Source organism: Podarcis tiliguerta (assembly GCF_965153285.1).
Source record: "Podarcis tiliguerta genome assembly, chromosome: 4".
Classification (NCBI taxonomy): Eukaryota; Metazoa; Chordata; class Lepidosauria; order Squamata; family Lacertidae; genus Podarcis; species Podarcis tiliguerta.
Window position 1 is genome coordinate 52,800,052 of NC_139537.1, and position 13,257 is coordinate 52,813,308.

Here is a 13,257-nt window from a genome sequence, read left to right on the forward strand (position 1 = left end):
CTGGCAGTCATCTTTGAGAATTCCTGGAGAACAGGCGAAGTCCCGGCAGACTGGAGGAGGGCAAATGTTGTCCCTATTTTCAAAAAGGGGAAAAGAGAGGACCCAAATAATTACCGCCCAGTCAGTCTGACATCAATACCAGGGAAGATTCTGGAGCAGATCATTAAGCAAACAGTCTGTGAGCACCCAGAAAGCAATGCTGTGATCACCAATAGTCAGCATGGATTTCTGAAAAATAAGTCATGTCAGACTAACCTGATCTCGTTTTTTGACAGAATTAAAAGCCTGGTAGATGAAGGGAACGCAGTGGATGTAGCCTACCTTGATTTCAGCAAGGCATTTGACAAGGTGCCCCATGATATTCTTGTAAAGAAGCTGGTAAAATGCGGTCTTGACTATGCTACCACTCAGTGGATTTGTAACTGGCTGACTGACCGAACCCAAAGGGTGCTCATCAATGGTTCCTCTTCATCCTGGAGAAGAGTGACTAGTGGGGTGCCACAGGGTTCTGTCTTGGGCCCGGTCTTATTCAACATCTTTATCAACGACTTGGATGATGGACTCAAGGGCATCCTGATCAAATTTGCAGATGACACCAAACTGGGAGGGGTGGCTAACACCCCAGAGGACAGGATCACACTTCAAAACGACCTTGACAGATTAGAGAACTGGACCAAAACAAACAAGATGAATTTTAACAGGGAGAAATGTAAAGTATTGCACTTGGGCAAAAAAAATGAGAGGCACAAATACAAGATGGGTGACACCTGGCTTGAGAGCAGTACATGTGAAAAGGATCTAGGAGTCTTGGTTGACCACAAACTTGACAGGAGCCAACAGTGTGACGCGGCAGCTAAAAAAGCCAATGCAATTCTGGGCTGCATCAATAGGAGTATAGCATCTAGATCAAGGGAAGTAATAGTGCCACTGTATTCTGCTCTGGTCAGACCTCACCTGGAGTACTGTGTCCAGTTCTGGGCACCACAGTTCAAGAAGGACACTGACAAACTGGAACGTGTCCAGAGGAGGGCAACCAAAATGGTCAAAGGCCTGGAAACGATGCCTTATGAGGAACGGCTAAGGGAGATGGGCATGTTTAGCCTGGAGAAGAGGAGGTTAAGGGATGATATGATAGCCATGTTCAAATATATAAAAGGATGTCACATAGAGGAGGGAGAAAGGTTGTTTTCTGCTGCTCCAGAGAAGCGGACACGGAGCAATGGATCCAAACTACAAGAAAGAAGATTCCACCTAAACTTTAGGAAGAACTTCCTGACAGTAAGAGCTGTTCGACAGTGGAATTTGCTGCCAAGGCGTGTGGTGGAGTCTCCTTTGGAGGTCTTTAAGCAGAGGCTTGACAACCATATGTCAGGAGTGCTCTGATGGTGTTTCCTGCTTGGCAGGGGGTTGGACTCAATGGCCCTTGTGGTCTCTTCCAACTCTATGATTCTATGATTCTGTAGTCCATGCAAACTTGTTGGAGCTTATTTCTATCATTCTGGTGTATCACCCCCAGTCCTGCCACAAGTTAGTTTTACTTTCAGCAAGTAGAGTCAGTTCAATATAGGAAACTTTAGATGTGCTATATTTTCAGTTTAACCCTTAGATCAGTGTCTAGCAGTTATTTTCTTTTGATATTTGGATCTGGCTCAAGCATACACACACAGGAAAACCTAAGCCCCCAGTTTGGATGACTGAGTAGCAATCTCCCCCCACCCCCCCACCTGATATCTGATTAAACAGCAGGATAATAAACAATAGCAGCATTAGCAAGAAAGATAGACAAAATCATAAAGTCATCCTCATGCTCAAAACCAGGGCCAGCCAACCTATGAGGCAAGGTGAGAGTCCACCCAGGGCAGAAGATCCCAATGTTGATCTTTCTTCCCTGCCTGCCCCTTGTTCCTGATCTAGATCTTCCCTAGTGGGGGTTGGGGTGTCATTTTGGGATCTGCCTCAGGTGTCAAATGTCTTGGTCTGCCCTGCTCAAAACTGTCCACCAGGTCTAAATGTACCAACCAGATGTCCATGTCCTTTCGGCCTTATTCAAAGTTCATTCAAGGATGAAGTCAGTGTGATGGCTTTACATGTTCCATAAAGATGCAAAACATGAGAACCCTGCAACGTAAATTTTCCAGCAAGTGTCAGCAGCGCATTTTGGTGCATTGCAGATGCTTCAGCTAACCCGTGCCAACAGTAAATTTGTATTCCAACCAGCAGGTGGCAGTAAAGATTGGTCTCAAATCACTCTTCAGTCTTGATTGAGCTTCTGGTCCTGTAGCTCCCATTAGTCTCTATAGTGCCAGACAATCACAGGTGCATGCAATCTCCTAGCTGCTACAGTGACTCAAACCTCCATCCAAATAATGATTTCAGCCAGGAAGGATAGAGCCACCTACCATGATTTTAGCCAATAGGTATTGCAGTATAGGAGCTCCTGTAGGAACTTTACTGCAAAGGTTAAGAGATGATATAGGAATGCGGGTGGCGCTGTGGGTAAAACCTCAGTGCCTAGGACTTGCCGATCGTATGGTCGGCAGTTCGAATCCCCGCGGCGGGGTGAGCTCCCGTCTTTCGGTCCCAGCTCCTGCCCACCTAGCAGTTTGAAAGCACCCTTAAGTGCAAGTAGACAAATAGGTACCGCTTTATAGCGGGAAGGTAAACGGCGTTTCCGTGTGCTGCGCTGGTGCTGGCTTGCCAGAGCAGCTTCGTCACGCTGGCCACATGACCCGGAAGTGTCTTCGGACAGCGCTGGCCCCCGGCCTCTTAAGCGAGATGAGCACGCAACCCCAGAGTCTGTCAAGACTGGCCCGTACGGGCAGGGGTACCTTACCTTTACCTTTTATGATATGATAGCCATCTTCAAATATCTAAAGGGCTTTTCTTACGGAAGATGGTGCAAGCTTGTTTTCTCCTGCTCTAGAGCATAGGTTCTGAACCAATGGATTCAAGTTACAAGAAAGAAGATTTTGACTAAACATCAGGAGGAACATCCTCTTTGACATTGGAACGGACTCACTTGGAAGGTGGTAGACTCTCCTTCCTTGGAGGGTTTTAAGCAGAGGTTGGGTGGCCATCTGTCACAGATGCTTCAGATTCCTGCCTTGCAGGGGGTTGGACTAGATGGCCCTCAGGGTTCCTTCCAACTCTACAATTCTATGATTTCGTGATTCATCCTGGAGCATTACCAGAACTATAGTCGAGCACTTGCAAAAGCAACCAACCAGCTCTTTGATTAACACAATAATAACGTATTTAGGGGTGGATTTATACTGGACTATCCGCACATCTTCCACTTTATTCATTGTTCTGTGATGAGTCCCCAGTGCTACCACATGACTGCCTTTGGAAAGGGCACTCTGGCACAGTACCAAAAGCGGAACAACCCCCTGCCTTGCACATCCTGGAACATTTGTGATAGAAAAAATTACAGGGTTTTAATAGGAAGCTATGAGACAAAGCAGTATGCCACCCTGAAACTTTTATAGGTGCAAACAGTCTGGAGAGGGGCATCCCATATAGAATCACAGTATAGTCAAGTTCCAAGGGACCGTGAGACTCATTATTCCAACATTCTGCAGTGTAGGAATCTTTCGCCCAACATTGGGCTCGAACCCATGACCCTTATCCTTGAAGGATAAGAAGAAAACTAGAGATTGCTTAATACCATCATGAGCACGACTCTTCATGAGTGCACAATCAAAAGGACACATGGAGGGGGGCCCCAGTGTGCTCTTTTGAGGTGCGTAATTTGTATAGGACTATTTCAGGGACCAGATAGAGTGGGTGGGTGTATTCTGTATGGGGCGTTTCTGGCTGGGAATCCAACAGTCTCCTTCCCTGCTAACAGCGGACTACCCCGAATGGAAACCATCTCCCACTCAGCCACAGTCACAGCCCCCCACACAGTATGGAGTAATATATTGTATTGACACAGGCAAGTCAATTTTTCAATGTTTCAAAAGTAAAATGATAAGAAATCCATACTGTCCAAATAAGACCTGCATTAGAGGACCAAGTCCTGTCTTTGCTGCTATTTTTTGTCTGGTGAGGTGGCACGCAGGTTAAAATCCTGGATTCTTCCACTGTTTTCTTTGAGCTGCTTTCAGTTCCATCATGTGGGAGAGAATAAAAAAAATCACTTTCAAAACGAACCAGCAAGCTCCATTTCTGAACAATAGAATTGTGTCTTGGGCTGTGACTCACCTCATTGCCTGCCAAAATGGAATGTGGAAATCGGCTTGAGTCTTGAAGAATGATTGGGTGGAATATTGCCTGCACATTTTTCTCTTTTTATGTATGTAGGCTTTGTTCTTATGCTTAATTCGTTAATTCAGCAATCATCAGCATATTATGACACTGCTTAAATAATTGCACTGGCTGCCAATTAGAGGTATGAGCTAAGTTCAAGGTGCTGGCTCTGGGGTACAAAGCCCTAGGTCACCTCACCCCTTAGATACCTAATCGATCACTGAGCTCTGCAGATAGGGGCCTTCTGCAGATCCCACCTTATTAAGAGGTCCATCCTGCGCAATAAAGGAATTGGACCTTTAATATGGTAGCCCCTTCCCTTTGGAATCTCACCCTCTGTCATTTAATATCAGATAGGTATAATTTCTGTTGTCTTCGAAACCTACTGAGGACCTTCCTCGTTCAACAAACCTTTTATGTGGAAATCTTACCACAGTTTGCATCAGTACTGGAACTATTAAAAAACTTTTTATAGGCGAAATGTTTTTTAAAATGTTTGTATTATTTTATGGAATTGTTTTTAATATCAACCTGCTTCTAGAATCATAGAATTGGAGAATTGAAGAGGATCCGGGGGTAAGGCCTGTACTCCAACCCACCCCCCCATGCAGGAAACTCAACTAAAGCATCCCTGAGAGATGGCTATCCAACCTCTGCTTAAAAACCTCCAACAAAGGAGAGTCCACAACCTCCTGAGGGAGTCCGCTTTAATTGTGTTTTGCACTAGTTTTATGGTTGTAGTTGTTTTATGATTGTATGTTTTACTGTTGCAACCCATCCTGGGACCTTGCAGTGAAGAGCAGGTAAGAAATCTAACAAAATAAAAATGAAATAAATAAATAAATAAAAATAAATAACATGCATCTCACGCATGTGTAATAATGTGCTTTTGAGATGCTCACTAGTTTGTGATTTGGCTCCTCTGGAGTTTGGGGAGCCTGGATTTAACCCCTCTGCTTGCACTTTATTGTTTCACTTCACTAGTGGCCTGATTGTTGCATGAATTGTGTGAAGCCCACTATTTGACCTTTAGGCCCTCGCCCTTAGCAGCTTTGAAAAGGATGGAAGCCCTCCAGGATCTGAGGTGCAGCTAAGGGTTGTACAGTGGTACCTCAGTTTTTGAACGCCTCTGTACTCAAACGTTTCGGAACTCAAACGCCAAAAACCTGGAAGTGCCTCGGTTTTCAAATGCGCCTCAGAACTTGAACAGGAAACGTGGCTTTTGTTTTGAGTTTTCTGTGTTGAGGCTTGTGTTTTGAGGCTTCCGCTTTTGGTTTTCGAATGTTTCAGAAATCGAACAGACTTCCAGAATGGATTATGTTCGAAAACCAAGGTACCACCAAGTCTTTGGCTTGTACTACTTCTTTACTCTACCTTTTCCTACTGGACAGCAGAGGACCATGGCGAAGAGAGTGTTGGGGCAAACTGAGGGATTCATTATTTTCCTCAGTAGCAATTGAGGCAGTTCTGCAAAGTATGGGGGAACACATGAAGGTTGCTATGTCCCTCCCACCTCCCCTGACAGGATTCTTGTGACTTTAATACAGTATAGAGTGTTAGGCAGCAATATAGCAGATAGAGTATGTTCTCTTCCCACATAGAGATGCAGTAAGGGGGAAAGTGGCAACAGCTGAATTTTTCACATGCCATACTAGTCATGAAAGTGCAAGAGCAAGGTTTGATCATTTTTCTTCCTCCCATTTTAAAAAAATCTCCTAGGGCCTGCTGAGCTGCACATTGCTTCATTACGGCAATAGGTGTCGTCGTTTCCACACCTACTCGGTTGGTCGTGTACCTGCCTTTTACTTTATGTTTTGATGGCATCTGTTAATTATTAAAAACCATGGAATATGTTCATTGGTTGCACACCTGAGTCATATCTTTTTATGAGATAAAAGGTCACTGCAAACAGAGTCGCACAAAAGCCGCATCAGAAACCAGAAGTTGCAGGAAATGCTTTGTGTGGGGCGTTCCAGAGGAATAATATAGAAACCAGTTGAGATTAATCGGAATATTTGGGTGTGTGGCTATATGAGGAGTTATTTGGATGGAAGAGACAGCAATAAACAGATTTTCTTTCTCAGAAGAGACTAAGGTTTTTCATGTGATAATCTACTGGTAAGAAGGTAAGGAACTCTCAAGTCTATGATAGTCAATTTAATATGGGTGAATGACTGCAAAATGGGTTTACTGATAAAGAATCTGCGATTATGTAATGATATTTAGAAAAGGATGTTTGCTCTCCAAAGTTAAGTTAGCAAAATCCAAATATGAACAGAAAGTAGGAAGTACGATAGTGTAGAGGCCTCTATTTTTGAATGTTACTTGTCTGGCACAGTCTTAGGTATGTTTACTGTGTATGACGGGGCTTAAAACTTCGTGAAAGTGCTGACAGTTGCAGCTTTAATTTATATGTCTAATCACACACATGTGGAGAGGAACTACTACATAGAAACATATTTTTATGTTGATCCCACAGCTCTGAAATGGTCTGCAAATGATCCCTCTTGGTTAATGAAAACCCAGGAAATGAGCTTGGGTAGTCCACCCCTATTGAGCACGTTGATCTGTTATCGTACAAGAGGAGATGTTTAGCACAATGGCAACTTCTGCCTCAAATGAGAGTAAAGCTATCTCCAAATAATTGTAGCTTTCTGTTGTGAAAAACATTTTTCCAGTTCTAAAAGAAATTGAGCCATTATGGCCTAGTTTTGCTGGAAGTTCCTGGGGCTCTCCTTCCCACAGACAGCCTTTTTGACACCTACATCACTGAAATACATTTCCAGGCAACAGTCTTATTCATACTTACCAGGGAGTGAGTCTCTTTTAATCAGAGCTGTTAGCATTTACATTCAAGTATAGATGCATAGGATTGTATTGCCCATTCTCTGTGCTAATAAATCTCATCTTTTTGCTATTTTATGCAATGTAGGTTTTTAACAATTACACAGCAACACCAGCAATTATAGTTGTCGTGAGCTGAGATCTGATTTATGCTTAGCCCTTCTGGGCATTTCTTTGAATGAGGATTGCTATTCTTAAAAAGACTTGATCACATCAGCGGCTAGGATAGATATCTCTTAGCACTGGAAAAATATGTCTGGACAATCAAAGCTTGTAGCACCTTGCTCTTGAGGACACACTTCAGCAGGAATTTTTTGTAGCTTATGGTGGTAGGTGAATGATCCCTTTGCTGATGGTTTATTGCCATTCATATTGTTATGATTTTGTGGATTTAGTAAGAGTTAGAATTAAATAAGGTTTGATTAACCTGTGCCAAACACTAAAACTCCCTGGATTTAGTTTATGCTAACAACCTAGGCCAATCTGGCATAGCTGCTAAGAGGGGCCATTAGCCGGGCACAAAGGCTAGTGATGGCCCATCAAGGAAACCATCAAAGGGCAAGACTGCAGAACCAGGAGGGCTTCCTCCTCCAGCTGTGTGTGTTAGTCCACAGGGAAGGAAAAGGTTTAAGATTTCAGTGCAGGATTATGTAGGCTGATGGAAAATTGTGGTGTTTTGCAAGAGGTCTGAAAAAGTGGGAGAGAAAGGGGGCCAACAGAACTCCCAGTGGACTGGCTGGAGCAAATGGGGCAGGCAGGTTCCCTTGTTTGTAGACCTAAGCCTGCTGCTCCTGAGAGAGGAACAAATCATCATTTTAAGATGTGAATGCTCTGAACCCTCTCTGCACAGTAGATGACCAGCTGGATAGCTCAGTTGGTTAGAGCGTGGTGTTGATAATACCAAGGTTGCAGGTTCAATCCCCGTATGAGACAGCTGCTTATTCCTGCATTGCAGGGGGGTTGGACTAGATGATCCACAGGGTTCCTTCCCACTCTACAGTTCTATGATTCTATTATTCAGGTTGTATATATGTGTAAATAAACCATATATCATGAAGACACTGCCACCTCCACTGTGCCTAATTTCCAAAAGGGAACACAGACCCTGTGGAAATCATGCCATTGCCAAGACCCCTGGAATTTCACACCTCTTAGAGATTGGATGCTTACATGAATCCAGCCCAGGAGTTTTTTTCCACAACTGCTCACCACATTCCAGAAGGATGTGATCTCTTCTTAATAGTCAAACACGTCATTTAGTGACTGCACATATATGTATGGTTCTCTGTTTATAATCTAGGAAATATACTGCTTTGTTGTTGTTCAGTCCATTTGAAGCATGATTGTTTTTGTCTTTGGATTTGTAACTTTGAAATACTTGGTAAAAAAATATGTGTTTTACAGCAATGCGCTGGTGTCCTTTTCTTTTAGGTTCATTGGAAGAGCTTGCTAAATGGATAGATATCGGGAATGGATTTGGCTGGCTTTCAGTCTTTTAGTCTTGCTAACAGGTATTATTACCCTTTTCTCATTTGCCAACCAAAGTGTAACTTGTTTGCTTAGCACTTCTTAGGCCGCCTGTTAATAGTAACTCTAGAATGCTGAAATACTAAAACTAAATTTGGCACACATTCAGGGTGTCACATTTTAATAACAACCCAGCCCCTTCCTCCCCACCAATTCTCAGTGGGAGAAGGAAAATGCAAAATATTACTCGATGCAAGACTGAAATATCATATGGAAATCATTTAATATGAATAGTAAGCTTCCTATACCTCCATTAATTGTGGTCCACATGACTTTTTCCTCCAAATCACTGCCTTCCCACATTTCCCCCTCAGTAAGTCTGGATTTTCTCATACCCCCTCCTTTTCAGAGTATCCCTTGAACATCAGCTGGTTATTATACCTCTGCAGGTGTGTCTTTGCGATTCATTTCTTCAACTTCTCATTCTGCATTTTTTTTTGCATTGCAGTAGCTTGTTTAGCTCGTGTCCCATGTGAATTTTTTGATACAAGTTTGTGAGTTTTGAAATTTCTTATGATCCTTGAGCATTAAAATGCAATTTAGTACAAAGACGATGATCCTTTTAAGTCCCTTGGGTAGTTTATACAATAAGATGGAAAGAATGTAATTATCTTGGCTTATAATGCCAACATACTTGGAGTATGGTCATTAGCAAAGGATAATAAAAAAATGAGAAGTGTTCTGGAATTGGTTCACATTGATGGGAATTACGCTACTATGCCACCTATTCAAATGAGTCTTGTAGAGTATTTAGGCTGTTGTGCAATTCTTGGCTCTTGGAAAATCACATGCCCTTTCTGGTAATTATTTCTTTAAAGAAAGTAGAAAAAAAAAGATTAAGCCCAGTTTTGCCAAAATGAGGATTTATTAAAGTTCTTGTCAATCAATCCACAGAACTGAGCACAAAACTTTGAAAAATTAACTCTTGCAGATCAGTCTGTCAAAGCTGTACAGGATGGATTAAGAAAATTCAAAATGTTTATCCCGAAAGCTCTATAATGGAACAGGCAAGGGCAGCGCTACCAAACGAGCCACAACTACAGTGGTACCTCGGGTTACAGACGCTTCAGGTTACAGACTCTGCTAACCCAGAAATAGTACCTTGGGTTAAGAACTTTGCTTCAGGATGAGAACAGAAATTGTGCTCCGGTGGCGTGGTAGCAGCAGTCAGCCCCATTAGCTAAAGTGGTGCTTCAGGTTAAGAACAGTTTCAGATTAAGAACAGACCTCCAGAACGAATTAAGTTCTTAACCCAAGGTACCGCTGTATTCTCAGGATAGGATGAATCTGCTTCTAGGCACCTGGTTGTTTAAAACCAGTTTAGGTCCAAAATGGGAATGCTTCGAACCAGAACTCTGGGATTCATTAAGCAACTGCTGTCAACTTAAACCGAGTCAAGACCTTCCCTCTGTTTTCAAGCACAGGGCAAAGTTACAATACAAGACGACTGATAGCTTTTGTTTCTAATGTTCACAGCAAAGGTTCTTCAGACATTATACACACTATCTGGCATTAATCTGTGTTACCAGTACATTAACCAACTTAAATGCCTCCTTCGTTTTTTTGTTCACACGGACGTTTAATGCTCCTCATGTATTTATGCAGAAGGGTGATGTCAGACCTATATACATTGATTTTTTTAACTGTTATCATGATGATTGTGTAAGATAAGCTAGAAACACCCTTATTGACTTTGGTGTTGGTTTAGTTTCAGTTCCTGAGTGATTTTTTCCCCCTCTCCTGTTTTGCAGATACTGGGTTTGGCTACTCCATCATAGAAGGTCCCAGAAATTTAACAATTCTTGCTGGTTCAGTGGCTCATTTTAACTGTACAGTGTCAGAAGGGTATAAGATTTTGATATGGCTTTTCAATGGAACCCCTATATTGACTGTACTGGGTAACGGAACACCTGTTATAACAAATTCGAAATACAATCAGGATGGTTTTCAAAATGGTACTGAGTTCACCTCCGGACTCAAGATTTTTGATGTCCAGCTACATGATTCTGGAGAAATAAAATGCAACCTCCAGAACTTTCAGGAAGATAAATACGCATTTCTTTCTGTTCAAGGTGTGTATGCCTTTTTGTCATCCTTCAGTTTTAAGGAAAAAACATTTAGGCCAATTGCAAAAGTAATTCATACTGAGATTGCTCTTTCCTATTCCTTCTATACTTCCTTCTCTCAGCACTTTAAACAGTATTGTGGCATTTAAACACTAATAGATGTGCTGTAGCGCAAGCCTTTGTGGGCTACAAAGCACTTTGGTAGACGAATAGCATAATTTTCAGTTGTATACCCTCCAACATTCTGACAATTAAAATTGGGCTGCAGGTCCTTTGGTACCGTGCTCCCATGCAAGCCAACTGAGGCTTCCCAGTCCCATGTCTCTGTTGCTGGCAGCAGCTCCCTCAGGAAGCAGCAGGCCAGCACCTTCACCTCCTCTTCCCTGTCATCATCTTCATCTTTGTTGGCTTCTTTTATGCCTCTGGCAGGGACAGCATCAGGCAGAGCAGGCACGGCCTTTGGGTCTGGCTGGGGCATCCTGGTTTATACCACCAGTATAGGGACGTGGGTGGCGCTGTAGGTAAAAGCCTCAGCACCTAGGGCTTGCCGATCGAAAGGTCGGCGGTTCGAATCCCCGCGGCGGGGTGCGCTCCCGTTGCTCGGTCCCAGTGCCTGCCAACCTAGCAGTTCGAAAGCAGCCCCGGGTGCAAGTCGATAAATAGGGACCGCTTACTGGCGGGAAGGTAAACGGCGTTCCGTGTGCTGCGCTGGCTCGCCAGATGCAGCTTTGTCATGCTGGCCAAGTGACCCGGAAGTGTCTCCGGACAGCACTGGCCCCCGGCCTCTTAAGTGAGATGGGCGCACAACCCCAGAGTCCGTCAAGACTGGCCCGTACTGGCAGGGGTACCTTTACGTTTACTTTACCTCCTCCATGGGCTCCAGCTCGGCTGCCTTCATTTGCATGAAAAATGTGCCTCTTTTGGTGCCGAGCTCTCATGGGAAATAGCTGACTTGTGCGAGAGCTTGGCACCAAAAATGAGACATCCATTCAGAAGCCACGATGTCATCTGTAATCTGCAATTCTGGGGTGCCCTGGTCAAATCAGAACTGTTGGTGGGTATGTAATTGACATGTGTTTTTCTATATCTCAGCGAGAGAGCGAGAGAGAGAGAGAGAGAGAGAGAGAGAGAGAGAGAGAGAGAGCGCATACAGATGGCTGTAGCATCCCCTGCTTCTAATGTCATAGCAATGCTACCATAAAACTAGTGGTTAGTAGATACTAAACCAGCATTTGGGAATCATTACAATAGACCCTCATCAAGATAACAGATGCTCCTTTTGACAATACTGCCAATCAGCATTGTTTAGAGCCCAAACTTTTTTCAAAGAGGACCAGATTTGATGAAGTGAACATGCATGAGGGCCAACCACAGGTGTTTAGCTTTTTTTAGGATTGAAGTTGTTGAGCTTTTTAAAGGCTTTTACTCCAGGACATATACTGCCACCAGGGCCAGATTAAATCAACCGGCAGCCCGGATTAGGCTCCCGAATTGGACTTTGGACATGCCTGGTTTAGAGAATGCATATAGAAATGATAAATCATCTCTCGGCTCTAAAAATTTGCCAAATGAAGGGTCAATCTGCAGTGTGGCATTTTCAAAATTCTTGATAAATCTAATCCAATGCATAATTCTGTAGCTCAGAAAGATGCATCTATCAGCATGGCTACAAAGCTGCAATAATTATCTTCCAACAGTAATCTGGGAAACCTGCTTATGTTTCTAAAGCCACTAATGGGCTGTTAGAAATGCTTTAAAGGTTACTTTTCCAACATGGGAATCTGGGTTTCAATATTATTATTTTTTGGGGGGGGGGATGTAATTCTCTTGGTGGCAAAATGAAACCAAATTGAGAAAATAAATTCAACCTGGCCCTATAAAAATGTGTAGTGTAAACTATTCTGCAGGAAGAAAAACATCTTCTTTTCCCCAAACAGTTAATGGATCTTTGACTATCAAAGGTGGCAACATGACAGTAAGAGAGAACCAAACAACTGAGATAATTTGTGAAGCTCTTGGATGGGCTCCTGCTCCACAGATTTCCTGGATGGTAAATAATATTACATTAGATAATTCCATGTACATTACCAACCAGAGTCAAGGATCAAATGGCTTGTACAATGAAGAGAGCATCTTAACCCTGACACCAGTGACCAATAGCACTGTGACTTGCTTTGTTGCTATAGATGCACTCCCTGAGCCACAGAATACAACTGTGACACTTACTGTGTATCAACCTCCTTCAAGTAAGTGACTATCTTGCGGGTACACTTCTTTCTTTCTTTCTTTCTTTCTTTCTTTCTTTCTTTCTTTCTTAACATTTATTCAAAAGTTACAATACAGCTTTGTCCACTGCCATAATATCACAAAATGATTACTCCAATCCTCAATCCCCCATCACTGTCATGTTCAAAATCTTTAATTTCTTGTTATGCTATCTACTATACATGGCTGAAAGGTACTGTACTTGGCTTTCGATCATGGCTAAAATATTGGTGGGACATCCATTCACAGACTACATGAAATTTGGTGAGTTTCATGAAGATGGCTCTGGAATGGCCCTAGCTTT

The 13,257-nt window shown here is 42.9% G+C and overlaps 1 protein-coding gene across 3 annotated transcripts in view; it reads left to right on the plus strand.

Annotated features, from left to right (window-relative positions):
• IGSF5 (immunoglobulin superfamily member 5) overlaps nt 1-13,257 on the plus strand; it is a 39,538-nt gene that overhangs the window by 4,347 nt on the left and 21,934 nt on the right. Inside the window, exons 1-4 of one of the 3 annotated variants that reach the window (XM_083438777.1) lie at nt 6,154-6,377; nt 8,527-8,606; nt 10,374-10,694; nt 12,626-12,934. In XM_083438777.1, coding sequence (XP_083294903.1) covers nt 8,549-8,606; nt 10,374-10,694; nt 12,626-12,934 — 688 coding nt within the window. In that variant the 5' untranslated portion in view covers nt 6,154-6,377; nt 8,527-8,548. Of the gene's footprint in view, nt 1-6,153; nt 6,378-8,526; nt 8,607-10,373; nt 10,695-12,625; nt 12,935-13,257 lie in introns of those variants that run through there. The other 2 variants (XM_083438779.1, XM_083438778.1) reach the window with 2 other exon arrangements.